The sequence below is a fragment of the Cynoglossus semilaevis genome, chromosome 15 (assembly GCF_000523025.1).
Source record: "Cynoglossus semilaevis isolate Cse_v1.0 chromosome 15, Cse_v1.0, whole genome shotgun sequence".
NCBI lineage: Eukaryota > Metazoa > Chordata > Actinopteri > Pleuronectiformes > Cynoglossidae > Cynoglossus > Cynoglossus semilaevis.
In genome coordinates this window covers 2523861-2539218 of record NC_024321.1, presented here as the reverse complement: position 1 = coordinate 2539218, position 15358 = coordinate 2523861, and the positions used below count along the sequence as shown (strand labels likewise).

Genomic DNA, 15358 nt, shown 5'->3' with positions numbered 1-15358 from the left:
ATTAATGTTCAGGACAGAGACTCTGAGAAGAACAGACAGGTCCGCTGCTATATTCAGCATGAGCTCCCATTTAAGTTAGTTCCTTCTATTAAAAATTATTATTCTTTAATAACAACTGAGCAACTGGACCGTGAACTAGTGTCTGATTACAACATTACAATCAGTGCTACTGACGAGGGCTCTCCTCCTCTGTCCTCCTCTAAAACTGTTCACTTATCTGTAGCTGACATCAACGACAACCCACCTGTGTTTGAGGAACAGTCCTACAGCGCATATGTGACTGAAAATAACAAACCTGGCTCCACTTTATGTTCAGTTACTGCTCGAGACCCTGACTGGAGACAGAACGGTACAGTGATTTATTCTCTGTTACCTGGTGAAGTGAACGGTGCCTCAGTCTCCAAAACACTTGCAAATACTGCTGTGGTGACCCCATATTGGTTGTCGGGGGGAAAATTGTAGGTCCTTAAAAAAAATCCCTAAAACTAAAAAGTTAAGCTACAAGTGCAAGAAAAAAGTCAAAAAGATAACCAAAAGCTAAAGCAGGGGTAAAGCTAAAGGTTAGCTAAAGATACAGCTGAAAAACATTTGAAAAAGAAAAGAACATTTCAGAAATATATATGTATGTTTGCTAAATGTCTATCCAGTGTGACTTAGTGTCCAGTTTCAGACTTCTGATTTTATCTCCTGGACTCCCTTCAGATCCGTATCAGCAGCTCATCCAGCAGCTTTGAAATCGCTCAATAATTGTTCACTTAACCCCAAACCTTGACCAGTTTTCTTTCAAATTCCCAAGCAGTTCAGCTCATATTAGCTCCGTGTTCACATCATTTCCTATTTCCCCCCCTAAATAAATAAACAGCACTTTCCCCCAGAGTGTAGAACACCTTCAAGACGCAGTAACTGGATATGTTTACGTTTTGGGCAGGAATGTGCGGCTCTTTTACCTTGGCGCACTTGAGAAATTGCTAAATTAAGTGCTCGACATCATTAGGTTAACTACTAGAAACCGAATTTATATTCATATACTGTATATGTATACATATATACATATGTATATATTGTTATATATATGTATAATTTGTATTATCAGTATACACTGAGTACAGTCAAGAGTACAGTTAGGTTAACTTTTTGACTGTTTTGACTATGGACCTGTCGTTTAGAGTAAGGGAGAGGCGTCATCACAAAGAGCACTGTCCCCACAGTAAGACCCAGAGATGGGAGTGTAATGATGTGGAGCTGTATCTGTACATACCGCACAGAGTAAGTGGGAACAAGAAAGGAGCTTGCCAGAAAGAAAAATGTGAGAAGATTCTGAGAAGAAAATCTCAAGCAGCTCCCATCAGAACAGTGGTCGTCAATTCCTCCGATTCTAATATCAATAAAAACAAACCTCAGAACTCGGGGAAAACTGTCTCCATGGAGACCGTCAACGTTCATTACTTCCCCGCACAAAACTCCTGTCTAAGACAATCTATTCTATCTTGAATCTATAAAATACCCGGGTTTATGTCAGAAAACCGCCAAACCACAGAAGATCTCGTTATATACTGTATATATATTTGTTTTAGTTTAAAGAAGCTCCATTGAAACACTTACTCTGTGTAAAGTATAAACTTATTTAGGATAATACAGCATAAGAAATGTACAGTTTGTGATGTTTTAAAATAAATGTTTTGGTTTTTTTTTAAACGTATAAACTTACGGGCAGCAAACTCTGTGTTCTCCACCTCCCGGTCGTTGGTGCAGCTTCCCTGATCCAGACGCGCGTCCACGGCCGCGCAGCAGTAACGCAGGGCGCAGGAGCCGCAGCACACTGTGGCGTCCGCGGTGTCAAAGTCCTCCGGACACTGGAAACCATCGTGGTAATTCCCATTGATGTCCAGCCAGCCGTGGCAGTATTCCCCCTGTGCGTCCGATATGCGCAGATTCCAGGTCAGATATCCGAGCATCAGGCAGCTCAGCAGGCGCTCCATCATCCCAGGAGCCGCCGGGCTTCTGCGGGCTCCAGCAGCCGACGTGAGTTTGACTGTGTGAGTGAGTGAGTGTGTGTGGTCAGTCCGAGTTACGGACTCTTCATGGACATGTAGATGGTAAAATAAGTTCTGAATGTCTGGCTCCAAAGGCGCAAAGTTAAGTCACATTCATCTTCTCTGCTTCCCAAACCGCCTTTATGCACAAAAACAAACCATTGCCAAAGTTTGCATGAGAAAATCCTACAGTTAAAGGCAGAAGAAAAGTGCGCCCAGAACTTTCTTCAGATCCTGACCCATTAGAAGCAGAACCATAGTGTCCGAGTTTCTCCGGAGAACTGGAAAACCCACAGTGTCGGTGCAGAAGTTGCTGAAGTCGCAGTGCCCCCTCTCCACAACCGACCCGAGTTTTGTAATGCTGAATTTTACGCGCGTGTTCACGCTGCCCCATAGAAGATGACGTGCGCGTTCACAGTGGGCGGTTGTGCGTAAAGTCATTATTTGCTTTTAGGCCATAAAGGAAACGCGTTTTCTCCTCTTTTTTCTATTCCTACAGACCGAGTGAAGCAAAGTTAGACAACCGGAAACATCATTTACTAACGTAAACACGTATTTAATTAATTAATAAACAGTACGTTACAGTGTATATATGAGGTAGGTTCGAACCTGAGGAGTTCCGTTTCAGTTGTTGTTCCAGTACCTTTCTGGACAAAACAATGAACGGCTCCCGGAGTAATATTTGTTTGGCTTTTTTACATGTCGTTTTTTGTGTCAAAAATTGGATAAATATGTATTTTTTAAATGTATTTACAGGTATTTATAGATGTGAACAAAGGCCGACTTCTTGGCATTTTTTAACAATGGACTACGTCTTGTTAAAACGTTTTTTGTCACGTGACATTATGTTCTATTCCGTACCATGCATGTCATTTATAATTGTGTATTTGTGTCTTTTAGGAAGGTTGATGGTCCACTGCCACGGTTTATGGAGTAACCGCCAAAACCTTTTCCCTATTTCCTGGGCTAATGGGTACACATTTCATTTAATTTCATCGTCTGTAGCAATATGTACATGATTATGATTATATATCGGAATGCAGTGGTTCTCAAACTGTGGTACTTGTACAACTAGTGGCACTTTAGCTCCCTCTATTGGTACGAGTGGGATGGAAATCCTATGGCTTTAGTTAAATACAGCTGTCACATACACCCCCTCTCTCTCTCTCTCTCTCTCCTCCTCCCCCCTCTGTGTTTGTGTGTGTGTTAGTGTACAGAGTTTGGCCTTGGTTGAATTCTAGTCTGATGAACCTGTTAGAATTAAACTAGGAACAACGTAGGCTTGTTCTGTTGTTTTTTAATGTTTGTCAAACTCAAAGAAAAAAATATTTTCAGAGGTGGTAAAGAAAAGTCCAATAGTTTCTAACACCACTCAAAATATTTCCAATATGACCCCAAAGTTTAATAAAATGCCACCTATAAAGTGTAACATTTGAATGACCTTTCTGTCCTCTCTTTCTAAGAACCCAGATGTGAGTTCACCATAAACAAACCAAAGTCAAGCTCTGTGTTTTGTGGCAAATAGTTCACAAAGAGCCTCATTAAACAGATCCCACCGCAGAATAAATTCCATAGCCACTAAGTGACATTTCATTTCTTCACGCTCCTTCGTTTTCAGCTTTATATACCTTTTCATTTCCAACCTTTATGCACCTCTTCAGCCTTTCATCGTTGGCCCCCGGCCATGTTGGTGCTGGCATCAGAGTGTTTCTGCTCTCTTTGAACTGATGAAAGGGAGAATAAACAGAAAAACCACAAACATGTCGGTGAAACGAGGTTCCGCTCGCTCTACTTATAAACATGTACGTTTGACGCCCCCTAGTGGTGTCATAGGTTTCTACTAGTGGTGAACAAGCGATAACATTTTTTTGAACTGACGTTTTAACGGTTGTTCTTTTGATTTTGTAACGTTGGATATTTACGTTAAACTGTACTTCCGTAATCTTACTGTTATTGCAAGGGTTTATCCGTGTGGGAGTTAAAATCGATACCTTTAAATTTTTAATACATTTTATTTTAATGTAATTAAATTAATCTTGATGATAATGTCCCTCTTATTCCACACAGTCCTGGTTGCCGGAAAGGATGCCAAGGAGCCATTTCTAATACACACTAGGGTGTGCTCTACCCGTTGATTTCTTCACCGGGGTTGAGACGATGACTGGTATAGTGACAGCTGTGTTCACTGCATACACCTAATGTGTATATCCCCTTTGTAGCCAGACTTCAGCACTAGTGTGTGTCCGTAGTTCAGCTTCTTGGGCTCTTGGACCTTGTAGGGGCCGTTCCACTGTGGGTCAGACCACTTAGTTCTCTGTGTAGCTTTTAGGAACACTAAGTCGCCAACCTGAATCTTCTGGTCATGTCCAGGCTTCTGTGGGATAGAGAGAGCTTTGGCAGATTCAATCTGTTCTTTTGTTTTTGCAGCATTTCTCAAATAAGCATGGCATTGGCATTAGCAGTTGAATGAATTTCAGTCCATTTACTGAAGGCACAGACAATGACTCAGACACTAATAGATTTACATCTAGACGGTCCCTGACCTCTCATCAGACACCATTACCCATTTCAGGACCTACTATTCTATTTTTGACTCTCTCAATCACAGTTTTTCAACCATTCACAAACGTCTAAATGGTTCCAGACCTCACATCAGACACTAACAGATTTACGTCTAAACGGTTCCTGACCTCACATTAGACACTATTAGTTTGTAGTAGGAAGGTCTGACCGGTCCCTGAACTCTCATCAGACACCATTACCTTTTTCAGGACCTACTATTTTATTTTTGACTCTCTTGACTTCTCTTCTTTTCAACCATTCTCAACCTTTCTTCAGTACTTCTCCTTTTAGTACAACATTTAAAAACAGTATAAATAGATATGGAAACTTAATATAATGAATATATTGTAAAGACTGGATAAATTTATTTATAATATCTTAACATACACTCTTTTCTGCTGATTTTAGTTATTTTTTATTTATTTTACTTTATTTTCGGCAGTCCTGCTGACTGCTTTCGTCTGTTTTGAAATGACAATGAGTATTTCTAGTTATTTTCGCTTACTTTTTCTTAACTAATTAAAAAAGAAAATACGTAACTTCCCACTGTGTATCTGCATTATGATTTGACTCCGTGTTTTTTGTTCGTTTTTTTTTTTAATTGAATTGAATTTTTAATGTATTTTTCGGTGTGCTCATTAAATTTGTGTGTCAATGTTCCTTTACTTTCAGCCCCGGCGGCAAGATGGCCCCTGTCTCACTGCTGGTAGATTGTTCCACAGTTATATTATTGGGCTGTTGCTGTATCTCTCCGTTCTTCTCTGTGTGACTGTAGCAGCTACTGATGAATGCTGGCGCACAAAGTGGCGCACAAGTCCCGCCTGTGTTCATTCTCAGGAGGAGGGTCGTTGTCAGGGGATTGGAGCACAGCATTGTCAGTAGTCCAGCCTTCATTTACACACGCACACTCACTCAGACACAGACAGAGCTGCTGGAAGGATGGAGGGACAGATGCAGCCAGCGGATGAAGGGCCCTGCGCCCCCAAGATGTACCGCCAGGAGCGGGCTTCATACGGCGGACTGAAGATGTTCCAGGGCAGACGTCCGGCCGTGAAGACGCGCTTCGACGGCTCTGCTTTGGTGGAGTTCCCTCTGTTTGGAGACGGACATCATTACACTTTCCACCCAGATCAGCCTCATCATTTCCAACCGCTCAATCACCATCACCATCATCACCAGCAGCAGCAGCGGTCGCTCCATCAAACGAGCGCCTCCATCATTAGCAGCAGCCAACAGCAGCAGCAGCATTGTTTTCCATGTGAGACCAGGCCCAGCAGCAGCAGCATCAGCAGTAGCAACAGGGTCCCGACATCCACCTCAGCACCAGCACCAGCTCCAGCACCAGCAGCGTCTGTCGGTGCGCAACCTCGGCGCAACCGCAGCGGTGGTGGAGGTGGGGCAGAGAACAGAATCTCTCCAGACTGCAGCCTCGGTATCAGCTCAGGTGGGTTTCAAACTTACAAAACACTCACTCACAAACACAGACAGTCTAGTCATCAGAGTGAAATCTCCCCCTCAACCCTCACTTTGCCATTTTCCTGATTACAGTCCGCTCACTGAAGAAGCTCTTTTTTTTCTCTCTCTACATCAGCAGTGATTGATCTGCTGCTGCAACCGGAGCAGTCAGGTCTGAAGCTCCAGTGTGCATGTGCAAAAAATGACACTGGATAATCTATAGGTCTGTGTCAGTAACACACACATAGTGGCCATGTTGTTACTGCAAATACTCATTCAGCCAATTGAAAACGATTTGGATTTTCAAACTGAAAAGAAAGATGTTACTTTTGTTAAAGTAAGTTACTGTGGTCCTCACAGGAGAGTCTAAATAAGTGGTTAGATGTGGTTACTACAAGAAGCAAGAAGGTCACTGGTTCGAGCTCCAGTGATAACTGATCAGGTGTTTGGGTATGGAGTTTGTTTGTCCTTGTGTACGCATGGGTTTCTGTGTCCTCTGGTTCCCACACCATCTAAAAACATGAAGGGTTGGGTTAATTGTTTAACCTACACTGACTTTAGGTATGAATTTTCAGTATATTGCATTTAATAGCTGCGAAACAAGTGTTTTGTTTTCAGGGGTATAAGAACCAGGCTCAGTCCTGCTAGCGTTTTGTTTTCAGGGGTATAAGAACCAGTCCTGCTAGTTACACTTAGACAATGTCTCAGTGTGAACCCAAGGCTGGTGTGTTAAAATCAAATATCCTGCAGTAGAAGAACGATGTCTTCACTTAAGCTTAAAAGACTAGTGTGGTTCTTGAGGAACAGCTCCAAAATGAAGAATTTTGCTGGCTTAAAAAGTGAGGTCCAAACATTTGCTTATCTTCTCCTAATTAGATCATTACATATTATGGCTGTTGGACGCACAGGCTAAATATGATGCCACATAATTTGGCTTTACAGACGATGGCGGGTCCCTTTGAATGAGCACATGTCTGTGAATGGGCCATAAAAGCTTTTTACCTGACTTCATTTCCCACGCTTGGGTGATAATGACCCGTGCATTATCAACTGAACACACCCAGTCACCTCCTGACTACACGAGGATACAGCTCATAGACCGGCTGTCGAGAAAGAGAGTAGTTAGTTCTATCTCTAACTCACATCCAGAAGTTTGGTGGTTAAATCCCTGGTGCTAATGGATGGTCCGTCTGTTTTGACGTTGATGTTTTGACCTGAAATTTTCCTTTTTGGGTCACTGGCCTAAATGAGGTTCCGTATGGGTTGGATGTAGCATGTTTGGGTGAAATAATATGAATCAAATGTACAAGGCTAAACCTTCAAAGAATCAAATATGAATCAAATGTACAAGGCTAAACTTTGAAAGAATGCTGTCATTTAGTGGCATTACCTGAAATTACAATCAATTAATTGCAATGCATGAAACAGAAGGAATTAAATCAGTGTTTACCATACATTGTACCAGTTTTGGCCCGTGTCTGGCCCACAGGCTGTTTGCTCAGGTCTGGTCTAGATGGGCCATAGGTTTGAGTGTAAGTTAGCTTTCGCTGATTCCAAAGATGCTCTTCAAAGACTTTTATTTTGATATGTTTTAGAGGCGTATGCCATGTGTCCAGATACATGACACATACATAACATGACGTATTGTGTATAAAACAGAGGTTTTTTAAGGCTAACTAATGGAATCACATCATTAAGTTTTAATAGTTTCTATATTTTTTCCCCCAGAAAAATCCCCCAGAGAAATGTTGAGAAATAAATTCGTATCTAATGGATCTGACATCAGTCTTTATTGTTGGTTATTAGTCTCGCTAACCAGCAGTTGTTGTCATGGCCACTCTCCGTCTTTGCTGATGTCCCTTTTGATGCCATTTAATTTGGTACTTGGACGCAGATTTCTGTGCAGAATATTTTCTTCAAATTAAGGATTCAAATAAAATATTTGTCTGCACGAACCTGGATGCAAACGGCATCTGAAAAAATGAGCAACCAAAAAAAAAATATATCACCTGAAGACAAACAACAACAAGACACAATGTCCTTTGTGTGCAGAGCAGCAGCAGAGACACATCACTTCAGAATGCAATAACACAAATTGCTTTGAAAAGCTGTTCCCAAAGAGTTGTGATTAAAATAAATGGGCCTCATAAATTTGCCTGTGCAGAGCGTGTTGTTTTTTAATGAAATTTTATGAGGCCCTCTCTCGTGGCTTGAAGTGGCAATGAGGGGGGAAGGGGGGTGAGATGGGTGAGGAGGGAGAGGGCAAATGATATCAGATACATCTCCACGGGTAAACACAGACTGCACGAATATTAATAAATGCTGCGACACATCTGCAGTGGCCTGATAGACACGTCTGACCGATCGTGTGTGTGTGTGTGTCTGAGAGTCAGACAGGCTCAGACTGTAACTATAAAAGGACACGGGCATGTTTAATGGACAATAGGACACCTCAGACTGTAACTATAAAAGGACACGGACACGTTTAATGGACAATGGGATACACACACCTCATCTTTGGACAAACTGTGACTTTACGGTTTTATCATCCACATCTGAACGAATCCACATAATACAGCTGACAGCAGAGAGACAGAGAGAGAGAATCTAAAACTATTGAAGCTTAGAAAAATCAATCACATTTTCTTCATCACTATACTGCAGATGTGTCTTTACTGCAGACTGTGATGGATGAAGAGAGAATCTAAAACTATTGAAGCTTAGAAAAATCAATCACATTTTCTTCATCACTATACTGCAGATGTGTCTGTACTGCAGACTGTGGATGGATGGATGGATGATTGATGGATCGATTGATAGATAGATAGATGGATGGATGGATGGATGGATGGATGGATGGATGATTGATGGATCGATTGATAGATGGATGGATGGATGGATAGATAGACTAACAATCAGACATATGGACCACATTAACCCTGTAAATGGATGTGATTCTTCCTTTCACAGTGAGTAATGTCTCCTTTTCTTCTCCCTGCCGCAGAGAACCGTCTCATTCTCGATGCCTTTGCACAGCAGTGCAGCCGAGTCCTCAGCCTCCTCAACCACGGCCGACTCCTGGAGCCTTCATCCTCCCTGCCCTCCAACATCAAGCTGGAGGAAGCTCAAGGCCTTCCCTGCTCCACAGCCGGCAGACTCAAACCAGAAGAAAGTTCATCAAGCACAGACCCAGAGGAGGAGGAGGGGGTCCAACAAAGCCATCTGAACCAACAACAGACCTCTGCTGTTCTTCGTATCTTCACAGACTCCCTACAGAACTATCTCCTCACAGGTACTCGGCAGAAACAGCAGCATCTGTCTGCAGCTCCGGAGGATGTTAAGTGTCCGTCAGGTGAGCCCGGTTCAGGTCTGGGGGGTTGGGGTTCTCCGACTCCGTCCGACTCGTATGGCCATCCGTCATCCACGTTGCCTGAGGAGGAGGAGGAAGAGGAGGAAAGCTGCTGCCCACGCTGCCTGGAGCTTGAGCAGGAGGTGTTGTCTCTGCAGCAGGAGAACGAGGAGCTGCGAAACAAGCTGGAGAGCGTTCCAGGTGCAGATACAGAAAGAGCATCACCACCAAATTCTAATACCGTCGTACAGTTGTTAGTAACATGTGTGTGTGTGTATGTGTTAATATTGTCCACATGTTGCTGTGTTTGTGTTTTACAACAGTTCCCTGCCAAAATGTTCTTGACTACTTCAAGACTGTTCTAGATTTTCACAACCAGCTGATCCAGCCACTGACGGAGGAGCAGCTCACAGAGGTGAAGAGGCACAGCTCTTGGACCAGTATATCAACAGTGGTTAAGTTAGATTTTTCTACCTTAAGAATAACCTTAGGATTATTCTTTCATTTTTTTTTCTAGGCTATGACCAAGCTATGTCTCGGTTCACACAACTTTCCTTTGGCTTATTTGACGCTAGTTCTGTTAAATTATGTTATGGTCATGCAACTATTGTTAACTTTTAGCTTTCTTATGATTATCTTTAATTAATTAGCATTTGGCTATCCTGTAATACTTTGATGAACAATGTAGTAAACAAACATTTTAAACTTATGTGAGAAACATGGCCAAAAACATTAAAGTTGTGTGTACTACAGTACAGTATCCTAGCAAATAATAAATATTTATTATAACAGACATTTGCTTTTGTAAATCTAAAGAAATAGCAAAAATCAGTGCCTGTGCTTAATACATTCACGGTAAAAAAAAATTAAACAAATAAAATAGCCTTATACCTTTTGCTTTTTGTTCTAAACATCTGTAAAGTAAACATTTAAGTAAGAATTTCTTTTGGATTCTTGTTTTTTCTACAGGAGGAAGAACAACAGCCAGTCTTTGAGGTTGGTATTCACAAAAGAATAATTTAAAAAAAAGCAGAGCACAATGAGATCAAATGTTACAGTCAAATATGCAGCAGGATAATTTGAAGTAATGAGACTGTGAGGCTGCATGATGATGTTAGATTAGCAGCTAATCTCTGCTGCTGTTAAATCACATGCTCTCCTTGACCTTTTGCTCACGCCACTGGTTCTGGCCCCTGCAGGGCAGTAAACAGCTCCTGGAGAATTATCCTCTCTTCATCACTAATAAGCAGTGGGACGAAGCCGTCAACTCCTCCAAGAAAGACGGTCGACGGCTGCTGCGTTACCTGATTCGGTACATCTTCACCACAGATGAGCTCAAGTTCTCCTGTGGTTTGGGTAAAAGGAAACGTTCAGTCCACTCAGGGGAGCCGGGCCTGGAGAGGAGGCCCCTGAACCCAGTAAAAGTCAGCTGTCTGAGAGGTACAGTGTCTGAAGTATATCTGAAGTAGTATTTATGCAAATTCTGTGATTTGTTCTTTGCCAAACTGATCTTTTCTCTTGGCTAATTGTAGCCTATTGTTTGGCTAAATGTAGCAATTTTTGCTACATTGTTGGGTGACGTGATGATCTGTGATTGGTTTTCAGAGAGCTCCAATTCTTTGTTCTTACCTTTACTCACTTTCGCTTCTTTTCTGGTTTAGTTTTTAGCTGTTTTTGGTATGTTTTATTTAAAACCTAAGGTTATTAGTGAGCTTTATAGGTAAACCATGGCTACTTTTAACTGTTTCGCTGTATACGGTCTTATTTTGTTGTTCTTTAAAGCAGTGGTCCCCAACCTTTTTGTACTAAGGACGGGTTGGACAGTTTCAGCCGTTACTGCAGACTGGTAATTCTGCGCCATTGTTAAAGCATCATTAAATTTTCAAAATAAAGTCTTTATTCTGTTAGTATCAGAGTCTGAATGACCTTGTTCTGAAACATTGACAGATTATCTTTGAATGAAAAAAGTAAAGGGATATGACTGGATTCTTTTTGATTGAAGTAAATTAGTAAAACTGAAGTACATTTTTTCCCACAGTGTCCCACTGCGGCCCAGTACCAAATGACCTAAGGACTGGCACCGGACCCCGTACCAGGGGTTGGGGCCCTCTGCTTTTAAGTATTTGGTTACCTAGAAGCAGTCTTTGGTAACGTTTTTGGCTAGCTTTTAGGAATTTTGATAATACTTTGACTTTTTTCTTTCTTTGCATTTTTTGGTTTACCAACTTTATCTCATTAGGCTAACTTTTACCTTTCTCTTTCTGTCTTTTTGAGTTGACTAATTAATTATTAGCTGATTAGGTAGAGACATTTAAAATGAAAGTCCTTTGCAGAAAACCTTCTTGATTCCTTTCATCTTTTTTATATTCCCCATCTCCTCGTCAGAGTTCATCCGTATGCACTGTGCCTCTAACCCAGATTGGTGGATGCCTTCAGAGGAGCAGATCAACAAAGTCTTCAGTGACGCTGTGGGTCACGCTCGTCAAGGCCGGGCCGTTGGAACATTCCTGGGCAGCAGCAGCAGCAGCACCAGCAGCCTCTACATGGACGGATTTGATGGTCACGCGTCACAAGATGAACTGTATCTGAAGAACTGTCAGAATGGCCAATCAGACTGAAGTTACAGATTAATAAATAAAAGAATAAATAAATGTGGAAGCAAATGGCAGTAATGTAGCTGTAAAACAAACATATCTTAAGTCACTGACCTGATCCTGTCACTTTACACAGTGAAGAAAACATTCCAGAGGAAGTTAGAAAAACAACTTTGCTCCTCTTTTCAAATAGTTTTGTGCCTTTTTATTTTTTATCATTAATAAATATTTTATTCTGGTATGTTTTAAATTTTGGTTTTTGAAAACAGAAACAGAATCAAACCTTGCACAAGGTTAACAAAAAATAAATCATATTTTGATCTTGTCTTGAGCATTGACAAGTGTCAATGTAAAAATCACTGAGTATTTGAAGCCACCAAATCTGGTAAAACCTGAATATCCCATCAAGATAAGTAATGAGTCTGGAGTTGTCTTCTGAACCTACAAGAAACTGATTTTAAATTTGGATTTGGTTTTGGGTTTTTTTTTACATCCGTAAATGCTGTGTTTTGTTAATTTTTTACATCTTATTCCAGTTTACAGGATAATGATCCACCTTCCATTTGGAGCATAATTACAGATTGCAGTGTTGATGAACATGCCATTGAGCTGAGGCTGTGATTGGATGATTTAGCTGTCAGGTGTGTGTGGTCTTCTGTTAAATGTTTTCTTGTGTGTTACCCTAAATTAAAGTACTATTATTTTACTATTCTGGTCCAAATCACCTGGAACCAGTAAGACTTCCATTAGCGCAGGTTTAGAAAGTTGGCCGAGAAACCAACAGAACATTTCTGTCAGAAGGAAACTAATCTGCATTCATTTTCCCATAATCACACTCACTAAGATTAGTAGCACATTTACTATAACATATTTTCTTTACGATTACTTAATTGTTTTTTTCAGTGCCTCTGAAGTTGTCTGGGTCATGACCTGAGTTTTATTTCAGTTTCCGCTCCTCTACATCTGAATGTACCAGATTTAACCACAGTTGTGTGTAAATGTGTATTACAAAGTTACAGTAAGTGTGTGAGCTGTTTCTCTCTCTCTCTCTCTCTCTCTCTCTCTCTTTAAGAAGCCAAGTAGAAAAAGTGCCACAGAAACCTCAAGACCGTGAGATTCTGTTGACATGTTGCTGTTCAGACTGTAAGCGTTGCTGTGTATTTACTCCTCAAAGTGGCCGTTATCAACACTGTGAAACATCCGTGAGATTTTTACTGATCTACACTGTTTTTTTTATTTATAATAAATGAAAGAAAATAATGTTGGAGTTGGAAACTTGAATAGATAGATAGATATCTATATATATATATAGATATATACATATATCTATATATAGATAGATATATGTATATATATACATGTAATATTAAATACATGTATGGACAGATATGCATAGGCTGAATATAGTATATATATATATATATATATAGGTAGGTAGCTAGAGCAGCTTAAAGCATGCTATTGCTTTCTTTTGTACAATTCCAACTATATTTTAGCTATATATATTTCTGGGACAACTTTTCGTTACTGTAGCTTTAGAAGTACGGCAATTTATATTAAATATATTATATATTATATTAAATGTGCTGTTGCGGATTGTGGTCCACCAGATGGCACTCTAGATAGCATAACGTACACATTGTCCGGTTGGTAACTACTTTATAGAACTATAAAAAAAAGTCAATAATGTAATAAAATATAATATAATATTTTTCCTATATTATATTATATTATATTATACCTTCACTGCGGCTAAATCAGATATTCAAATTATTTGTTAATTTCTGTTCAGACATGGACTTTGTGTTTAAGTCCGGCTTGTCTTCATTTGTGCACATCTTAAATGTAGGTCATCTCTCAAACTTTTGCACACATTTGATGCGATCAGTATTTGCATCATAATTCAGTAGAAAAGTTGCTGGAATTTTACTTAAGCTGCACTGACAACAGTGTACAGTGATCGTGTGTATCTACTCATTAACAAACTAATGAACCTGCACTGTCACCAGGTAGATTTTAGATGCCGTGCAGGACGCTTGTGATTGGATATCGAGGCGCAGCCGTGCGCTTTCACAGCGGAAGTACGTTATAGTACTTCCTTGGCGGATGGTGGCTGCAAAATGGTGCCGTGTGAAGGCACAGAAAAAGAAAAGAAAAGGTCTGGACTGCACGTATCGCTTCAGTCACTGTGTTATTCAATTGTACCAGATAGCGCTTTGTTACTGGCCTCTAAATATCTGCACTAAAACCGTTTGGTTTGAGTGGACCAAACATTTTGGGTGTTGCGACTTTAGCCACGTGTGTTAGCGAAGAACCGGCTCGATCTGTGGGGAACGTTTGCTTCAAAGCGGTTCTTGCGCTTTGTAGTGAATTGAAACGATGACACTTCAACGAGGAAGACGGCACATTATTATTTAGCGCACGGATTTACCCTCGTCCATTATTTAAGCGTGTATATGTGCGCGCACTCGTGCACGTATGAACTTCCGGTGTAGCAGCAGCCCAATGTCGCCATCAACTGGCCATTTTTGAGCTGCTCAAGTAAGAAAAAGAAACAGAAACATGTCATTTTTGTCACCTGAAATGAAACTTTTGGACATCATTTACAGAGTGTTGGGGGCTGGAAAGGACAAGTATTATGCAGTGAATTACCCACGAAGCCATCTTTAAACTGGTCATTGTGTAAATAAAAATGACTGCATTGCATCAATGGTTGACAGTACCAAAAAGTACAACATTTTCTGACTTTAAACCAAGTAAAAAATCTCATTGCTTAGTATTAAGGCAAATGACTGAATGAATTTTTCTTCATTTTTGAAGATTGTTTTTTTTTTTGTTTTTTTTAATGTTGGCTTTGTCTGTGTTTGCCTTTCTCATATTTTTTTTTTAAAGAAGATGCAAGATGATCTTAGCATTTTTCTTCATTTTTGAAGATTTTTGTTTTTTTTTTAATGTTGGCTTTGTCTGTGTTTGCCTTTCTCATATTTTTTTTAAAGAATTGAAAGCATGAAATAGGTCATTGCTTGTTTTAAGATGACTGATTTTACAATAAAACTAAGCAAAGGTGCAAGATGACCTTAAAGTCTTTTTCAGAATGGAAAGAACTGTTAGTATGGTATAGTTGCCTTTGATCAACAGTGGTTTCCAAGAATATTTGATTGCAGTTTTGGTAAATGATCATGCTGAAGTGTTTTAGCACTTTGTTGAAACTGTTTCTTTTTTTTTTTGTCTTATGTTGAGAAATATTCACATGTTCCCCATCAGGTGAAGATTCTTAGTGCACTTCAACACTTTTTTGTTATTGAGAGTTTAACATGACATTGTGGACTATTTTAGGACACAGGAAGTTTGAATGTTGACCTTTA

The 15358-nt window shown here is 40.3% G+C and overlaps 1 protein-coding gene across 4 annotated transcripts; it reads left to right on the top strand.

Moving 5' to 3' along the window:
- Positions 1 to 1918: 1918 nt before the first annotated feature.
- bend4 (BEN domain containing 4) lies at positions 1919 to 13224 on the top strand. Of its 4 annotated transcripts, none has more exons than XM_025063298.1 (8): positions 1919 to 2022; positions 2934 to 3006; positions 5268 to 6039; positions 9055 to 9600; positions 9723 to 9853; positions 10369 to 10395; positions 10599 to 10839; positions 11785 to 13224. In XM_025063298.1, exons 3-8 carry the CDS (start codon positions 5535 to 5537, stop codon positions 12015 to 12017), a joined length of 1683 nt encoding a protein of 560 aa, XP_024919066.1. In that variant the 5' UTR covers positions 1919 to 2022; positions 2934 to 3006; positions 5268 to 5534; the 3' UTR covers positions 12018 to 13224. The 4 variants fall into 4 exon arrangements, with proteins under 4 accessions (XP_024919066.1, XP_024919065.1, XP_008324741.1 ...); XM_025063297.1 differs by having other exon boundaries at positions 1999 to 2630; XM_008326519.3 differs by having other exon boundaries at positions 1999 to 3006; positions 9723 to 9814.
- The last annotated feature ends 2134 nt before the right edge of the window (positions 13225 to 15358 follow it).